Below are 8,296 nucleotides of genomic sequence, written 5' to 3'. Positions count from 1 at the left end.
GTTTATTGCAAAAGAAAAAAAAAAAAAAAAAAAAAAGACAAGTACTATTGCCCTCAAAGGGAAGCTGGTCTAGGAATTGATGAGTAACTTGTATTACCATGAAGAAATAAATGAGACACACACAATGAACTACCGACTCGATATGTTATACGACATCAAGAAAGTAAATTTTAGCTTCTGTTGAATTAGCATCGCTACTGACCATTAATATATTCAACAATCTTTCCTTATGTCAAAACGTTAGTATAAAAAGTATCTCCAAAGATTAACAAGACCCAGATAACCAAGTAAGATTAATTTAGACACGTATTTTCTTTTGCTCCTCCTACTTCCGTCCCGAAGCAGGATAAGGTGTGCTTTTTTTTTCTGACATCATAACAAACACGGAAATAATCTGATTTACATTTAATTTCATAGCATTCATATTTCAATACAAATCCCACGCACTTGCCAGTTACGCAACAAAGTTGCTTTGCTTGTGTTTATGTGGTCTATAGACACAACAGATATACAACGACTGTAAACGAACCTTGAACTGCTACGCATTGTTTAAAGGAGCATGCAGGAGTAAATAAAATACACTCTCACATTATCTTTGCAGCTTACAAATCGCTAACGAAAGTGTTAATAATTTATCCATAATGATCTTATAAAGAAGTAGGGAAATATAATTTCGGTGCAAGTTTTAAAAATAGCAAAAGGCAGTCCATAGTCTTCTCCTACTAATACCTTGAACTGTTTACGCTGACTGTAAATACGAACGCAAAGCTCCTATCATGTTATGTATTATGTATACGCAGTCGCACTGCAGACACTTCCAAGGTCGACTTGTCTCCGTCGCCTGGTTGCATGCTTACCGGTCTGGTAATCACGTGATCAATAAACAAGAGCTAACTAGAGACGCGTTAAGTGAACTGGTGCAATTGAGAGGACATGTTTTCGAAGGATTTCGCCTTACAAATGTAGGATACGTTCGTCGTAATATCAACTTCTTGTTACCAATAACGAAGTGCCATCGTTACTGTTGTGTGGTGAATCGCGCAATTTCCAGGAGACGGAGACAGTGAGTGCAGGAATTATATACCTTTTATGCAGCGACAGTCATTGGAATGTGGAGGGAGTGTGTACGTGACCTTACCAGCCAGACACTCTAGACGAGGTTCAGTCTGGCAGATGTAGGAGATGTTTAGGAAGATTGGCCAGTTACAAAAATAATGAAAATCGATGTAGGAGATTAAGTTTTTTTTTACGAGATATGCAAACTGTAGATGACCAGTATGGATCAGACGTCGACTCAAGTGTATACGCCTCATTTGAAGAAGGTGTTAAAGAGCTACCAGGCGGCGGCTACCACCAGTTTGCATGGCCCTAACAGCTTTATAGGCGTTTGGGAGTCAACGTCAGACAAAATGGTAACGGACGTTACAACGAAAGAGAAAGCGAATATAGTACCGAGAGTGCCTGGCAGTACCGAAGTAAAAAAGCTTAGTAACAAGTACGTAGACTATGACCCCTTTCTTGCTCCTCCGCCTTTCCCGATACAGCAGCCACCCCTTTTCACCCCTCCTGATCAAAGTCGATGCGAAAGATCAGAAACCATACTTGAAGGGGAAACAATTTCGTGCTTTGTTGTTGGTGGCGAAAAACGTTTGTGTTTACCCCAAATATTAAATACTGTACTTCGAGAGTTTAGTCTCCAACAGATTAACAGTGTTTGTGATGATTTACATATTTTCTGCTCACGTTGTAATTCAGAACAACTTGAAGTGCTAAAAGTGACGGGTATCTTGCCAATGACTGCTCCTAGTTGTGGTCTTATTACAAAAACAGATGCTGAACGACTGTGTTCGGCATTGCTTCAAAACTGTGTCCCAAAAGCATGCCCCGTAACTGAAAAAAAGCAACTCTTCCATTTCAAAGTTTACCACGAGTGCTTTGGTCGATGTACTGGTATTTATACACCTGAACTATACACGGGTGTATTTTCTCAGTGTATTGAGTGTTTAGAATGCCATAGCATGCTTACACCACAAAAATTCGTCTGCCATGTTCATCGTGCAAAAGAAAACCGTACGTGTCATTGGGGATTCGATTCCTTTAACTGGCGATCTTATGTGTTGTTAGATAAGTATCAAGAAAATGTAGAACAGCTACAGGAACATTTGACGGAAATGAAATGTAGACACAATTACGCACAACATTATAAAAGAAAACGGGTAAGTCCGTGTTTCTTTTGGAAATCCCAGCGTGACATATGCATTTATATGATGTGTATATTTAACAGATACCACTGAAATCATGTTCCTCAAGATTGCTATTTGAAGTAGTTCAGAGTTATTTTGTGAGTTACTGTTCATTCTACCCAGTATTATTTTAAATCTTATTTAGTGAACAAAAGTCTGTGTATAGAAACAAACACTAATCATTAAAAAAGAAACAAACAAAAAAAAAAAAACCCAACCAAACAAACAAAAATCATGATATATATCGAATGTTAAAACATGACACATTTTCAACACCCTAAAAATTTTAGCATGCATTAAATATGAAAAATATGAACTCTGAAACAATCTGTTTAAGCTAACAGCAGTTCAATTTCTTAACGTTATTTACATTCAATACTTGGTACATACTTATTAAAGTTATTTATGAATAATTCTGTGACATTTATTTCCTGGAAACAGGAAATTTTTATAAACTTTAGCGATTTGCTGTAAATAATACTTCAGAATCACTTTCAAGCGTGTGGTAGAAAATTCCTATTGTATATTTCATTTCATTTTTATTTTTTTGCCCAAAAATTATAATTCTGGCTGTATACTTGCAAGAAACTGTTTCCCTTGCTGTCCTAAAAAAAGTGTATATTTGCAACTATTTATTATTTATTTATTTTCTTTTGATTCATGTTTTTGGGAGCTTGGCAACTCGAAATCATTGGATGAGGAAGGGTAGCTTTCCAGAGAAAATTTACCACTCTTCCCCCAATCATATCTTGTTGTCCATTGTAATGGACAACAGCACAAGAAAGTTTGCCCCTCTTCCCCTAGTTGTAACTTGTCCATTGTAATGGACATTGGGATTGCAGCATGCTCGGGAGGCAACTAGAAGGAGTAATACCCTTCATCTAATTAACAGAAGCGATTTGTAATGCATTAAGAATCTGCAGATAAAGGAACCACTAGGTGGCAGTGACCACAGTGTATTGATGTGGGATTTAATTAAAAATGTAACTACTGTTAAATGTAAGGATTTTGCTTTCATAAAGGTGGCTACAGTGGTCTCAGACAGTTTTTAAATTCTATACAGTGGGACCAACTGATGATACTAACAGCAAATTCTAAATGGGAAGCATTCAAGGAAGTAATTTGGGAAGCTACTATGCTTTTTTGTCCCAACTAAGGAATACCGTTCAAGGTTTAGACCTCAATGGATGGCAGATGAACTAACGAGACTCATGGCAGAGAAGAAAAATGTGTGGGATGCATATAAATTATCAGGTAACACAGAAGGCTATTGTTGATATAAACTAGTCTGTAATCAAGTCACAAAGGAGGTCAGGCAAGCAAAGTCAGATTATGAGAAATCTTTGACAAAGGATGCAAAGAAAAACAGTAAAAACTTCTTTACTTATGTAAACTCCCGAAGGTAGGGGATGAATCAGATTGGTCCGCTTGATATTGACGGTTCATTTGTTTATGAACCTGCTGAGGTAGCTGACAAACTTAATGAGTATTTTGCATCTACATTCACACATGAGGAAATCTGTAGGGAAGTGGAGGCCAGAAGCTTATCAAACTCTAGCAGGGAGCTAAATGATTTTGTAATAACTGAGAGCAAATTGAACATAAAAAAGGCACCTGGGGTGGATGGGATCTATCCAGTTATATCAAAGGAAGTAAGCAAACCCTTAACTATAATTATGAAAGCTTCCTTGGGCTCAGCAGAGGTCCTCATGGACTGGAGATGTGCAAATGTATCCCAGTTCACAAAAGGGGACAAAGAGTGACATGATTAATTACAGACCTGTTAGTTTAACTTCTGTTCTAGGAAAAATAATGGAGTCACTAGTTAAAGAAGCACTGCAGGATCTAGACAAGACTGCATTTATTGTTCAGACATAGCATGCATTTGTTAAGGGGAAGTATTGTATGACAAATTTGATTAGATACTATGATGTGGTCACAAAGGAATTGGAGGAAAAAAATAATTTTGATATCATATACTTGGATTTTAGGAAAGCTTTTGATACTGTTGCACATTGTTATTACTATTATTAGCCATATGGTGCAAGGAAACCTGAGGTTTATGCTGCACCAGCCAAAAAAAAAATTTCTGAATTACCCTGAGAGAGAATATGTCAGAAGTAGAAGGGAAGGGAATCACCAAGAAAGAGAAGAATGGTGATATCCAGCTCAGGACTGTGGGTGTGCCAAGCCCATACTCAACAGATGTGAGCACCTGGGATTATGGAAGACTACTGTACAAATTGGAGCAGTGTGGCATTAAAGGAAAGTTGCTGCAATGGAAAAAAGGATGGTTGAGTGGTAGAAGAGAGAGAGAGAGTGGAAATCAATGGACACTGCTCTTCGTGGATTAATGTTTAGTGGAGTGTTCGATGTTGGGACTAGTGTTGTTTTCTGTATTTATCAATGATATTGATGAAGGTATATCAGGTTTAACTTTTCTAGATCGTGTTGTTTCCACCTCTCAGCCCATCTGCTCAACTTCAGTTTCCACCTCTCAGCCCATCTGCTCAACTTCAGTTTCCACCTCTCAGCCCATCTGCTCAACTTTTCTAGATCTAGAAAAGTTGAGCAGATGGGCCGAGAGGTGGAAACTGAAGTTTAACATTGACAAATGTAAGGTACTGCATATGAGTAACAGTAACCCCAGAGTAATGTACCAAGTGTGTGGTACTACACTCAGAGTAGTAGAGAATGAAAAGGACCTGGGGGTAATTGTTCAGTCAATGATATAAATTTTTTTGAGCAGTGTAGCATATGGTGCAAGAGTATCTCATGATGTCTTGTCAATGATATACAAAAATTTTACCCTCAGGGATAAGGAGACGATTGGCCCCTTGTATAAGGCAATGGCCACCAACACTTTGAGTGCTGCATACAGGTCTGGAGGCCTCATTTTAGGAAGGATGTAGAGCTGGTGGAACAAGTACAGAAAAGGGCAACAAGATTTCTGAGTGGAACAAAGGGTTGCTCTTACCAAGAAAGATTTAAGTTCTGCAAATTGCAGCGTCTGGAGACGCTGCACCTGCGAGGTGATCTGATTGAGGTATATAAGGTCTTGAATGGTTTGAGCAAGCCCAATGCTGATGGCATTCTTCCTCTTGCTCAGATTACTCATCTGAGGAAACAAATTCAAATTGAGGAAAGACAATTGTAGAATAGATGTGCAAAAATTTGTCTTTATCCAGTGGGTGGTTGATAGTTGGAAGAAACTTCCATCTGTTGTAGTGGAGGTCGAAAACTTAAATAATTTCATGGCAAAACTGGACAAGCATTTGCAGTGAATGGATGGGTGGAAATGGTAAGGTTTTTTCTTGGTTGATGCTATATTAGCTTGCTTTTTTGCATCGTATGACTCTGCTAACACTTATGTAATCCCACTGAAATGTCGGTATTAGCTTATTAAGAAATAAATCTTTCTCACATGAAACATTTTTAACTGTTTCATGTGAGAAGGTTTTTTCTTGGTTGATGCTATATTAGCTTGCTTTTTTGCATCGTATGACTCTGCTAACACTTATGTAATCCCACTGAAATGTCGGTATTAGCTTATTAAGAAATAAATCTTTCTCACATGAAACATTTTTAACTAAGGATAAGTGGAAAGTTTGTTCTATATCTAAGTCAGGAGAGAAAATCTAACCCCTAATGTAACATTTGCTAGTAGATCTGCAAAATAATCAGTGTAATATTTAATAAATAAATATCCTGTCTATACTCCGGGACAACTACACAGTCAGAGGAGTTCACAAGATTGAAAGAATATGTTGTACCTTGCATTTGTCATGTTAAAACTTCAACTGCCATTTATCAGCCAATCAACCAATTTTCCTAGTTTTTTTTTTTTGCAGTAGCTCACCCTGATGACTATTGTTAACCATCCTGCTAACTTTTGTATCATCTGCACATTGATAAATATTGAAAACAACAATGGGCCAGCACTGAATCCTGGAGAACTCCACGAATGACATTAGTCTGAGAAGAGCAGTACCCATTGAAAACTACTCTCTCTCTCTTCTTCCACTTAACCATCCCTTTGTCCAAAGCAGTAACTTGCCCTTAATGCCACATTGCTCCAGTTTGTACAGTAGTCTTTCATGTGTAACAGTATCAAAAGCCTTCCCGGAATCCAAGCATATGATGTCAGAATTATTTTTTGCATCCAGTTCCTTGCCCACTGCATCATAGTAACCTATCAGATTGCTTAGACAAGCTATCCCTTGACAAATCCATGCTGTGTTTGCAGTATAATTGCATGCCTGTCCAGATTGTCCAGCATTATTTCTTTAACCAGTGACTCCATTATTTTCCCTGAAACAGATGTTAAGTTGACAGGTCTGTAATTATTCATGTTACTTTTTGATCGCCTTTTATGAACTGGGGATACATTTGGACATATCCAGTCCAAATGGCCTCATCTGAATCCACGGATACTCTCATAATTATGACTGAGGGTTTGCTCACCTCCTTTGCTGCCTCCCTTAATATGATTGGATATATCCCATCCACACCAGGTGCCTTTCTTACATTCAGTTTCAACTATTTCTCTTCTACTTTTCTTTCAGTTATCGCAACACCATTTAGCTCCCCATTGGAGTTTGATAAACTTCTGCCATCATCTACCTTTGAATGTAGATGAAAAATATATATTCAATTTGTTAGCAACCTGAGCAGGGTCATCAACAGTTAACCTATTGACATCAGGTGGCCCACTATGATTTAACCCCTTCCTTCTACTGTTAATATAAGCATAAAAATCTTTGCTGTTTTTCTTGACATTCTTAGCCAGAGACTTCTCAAAATCTGCCTTAACTTGCCTAACCTCCTTTGTGACTTGATTACAGATTAATTTATACCTACCACAGGCTTCTATATTACCTGATAATTTATATGCATCCCATGCATTTTTCTTCTCTGCTACATGTCTCAATAGTTCATCTAACATCCGTTTAGGTCTAAGCCTTGAAGAGTATTTCTTTGATGGTATGAAAAGTCTAGTAGCTTCTTTGATTACTTCCCTGAATGCTTTGCGTTTAGAATTCGCCATTGGTAACATCATCAGTTGGTCCCATTCCAGAATTTAAAAACTTTCTGTGATCACTGTTGTCACCTTTACAAAAGCAAAATCCTTTAGCCTTACCCTTGACAGTAGCTATGTCTTTAATTATTTCTCTGTACAATTGTTCATTGTACTCATCACAGTCATTAGGCCTATAACACATTCCTACTCTCAATTTCATTTTCCCAGTGCTTATATCATACCAAACTGTCTCAACATTGCACTTATCACCCATGTCAACTGGATACACTGCCTTAGATTTAATATGCTTCTTAACTAAGCATAACTCATCCATCTCTCCTGTATACATTGTACTAGCCCATATTCAAATTGAGCATCATTTATGTCTGAGTGACACTGTGCCTCTATTATCCCTACAATGCCTGCATTTGATGACTTAATCAATACTTTAAATTCATCAAATTTATTTACAATGCTCCTAGCATTAGTGTACATACAAATATACATGCACATGTTTTAACTGTTGGTTACCCTAACACAACCCATGTATTTATTTGTTCCATGATGACTCAAAGCAGGGCCTGAAGTCGTAGACATCTTGCTTTCCAGACTGCCGCATGTAGCAGTGCAGGAATCACTTTTGCCTGCAGCTCTAGTTAAGCTATTAGTCTGTGTATCCTTCCAAGCTAGCAGTTTTCCAACCCACCTATCACTGTCTCGATAGTATCAGGAAATATTCTTTCATCCCTTCTATTCAAGTGTATTCCATCCTTGTTAAAACAGCCTCCCTTGTTAACAAGGTTGCAATTATTCTTCAGACACAGCATGGGTTTGTTAAAGGGAAATCTTGTCAGACCAATTTGATTGGGTAGTCTAACGTGGTCACAAAGGAACTGAATGCAAAAAATAATTTTGATATCATATACTTGAATTTCAGGAAAGCTTTTGATACTATTGCACATAAAAGACTGCTGTACAAATTGGAGCAGTGTGGCATTAAGTGCAAGTTGCTGCTATGGATAAAAGGATGAAG

General features: G+C 37.7%; 1 protein-coding gene across 1 annotated transcript in view; it reads left to right on the top strand.

Moving 5' to 3' along the window:
- The first annotated feature begins 828 nt into the window (after window positions 1–828).
- Window positions 829–8,296, top strand: part of Snoo (Sno oncogene) — a 90,810-nt gene continuing 83,342 nt past the window's right edge. The window contains exon 1 of the mRNA XM_090372223.1: window positions 829–2,216. Within this exon, the coding sequence (XP_090228349.1) occupies window positions 1,269–2,216 (948 nt within the window). The 5' untranslated portion in view covers window positions 829–1,268. The remainder of the gene's footprint in view (window positions 2,217–8,296) is intronic.

This window comes from Mastigoproctus giganteus, chromosome 4, assembly GCF_048544385.1.
Source record: "Mastigoproctus giganteus isolate SK-2022 chromosome 4, ASM4854438v1, whole genome shotgun sequence".
NCBI classification, from domain to species: Eukaryota; Metazoa; Arthropoda; class Arachnida; order Uropygi; family Thelyphonidae; genus Mastigoproctus; species Mastigoproctus giganteus.
This window is presented reverse-complemented; position numbering and strand designations above follow the sequence as displayed.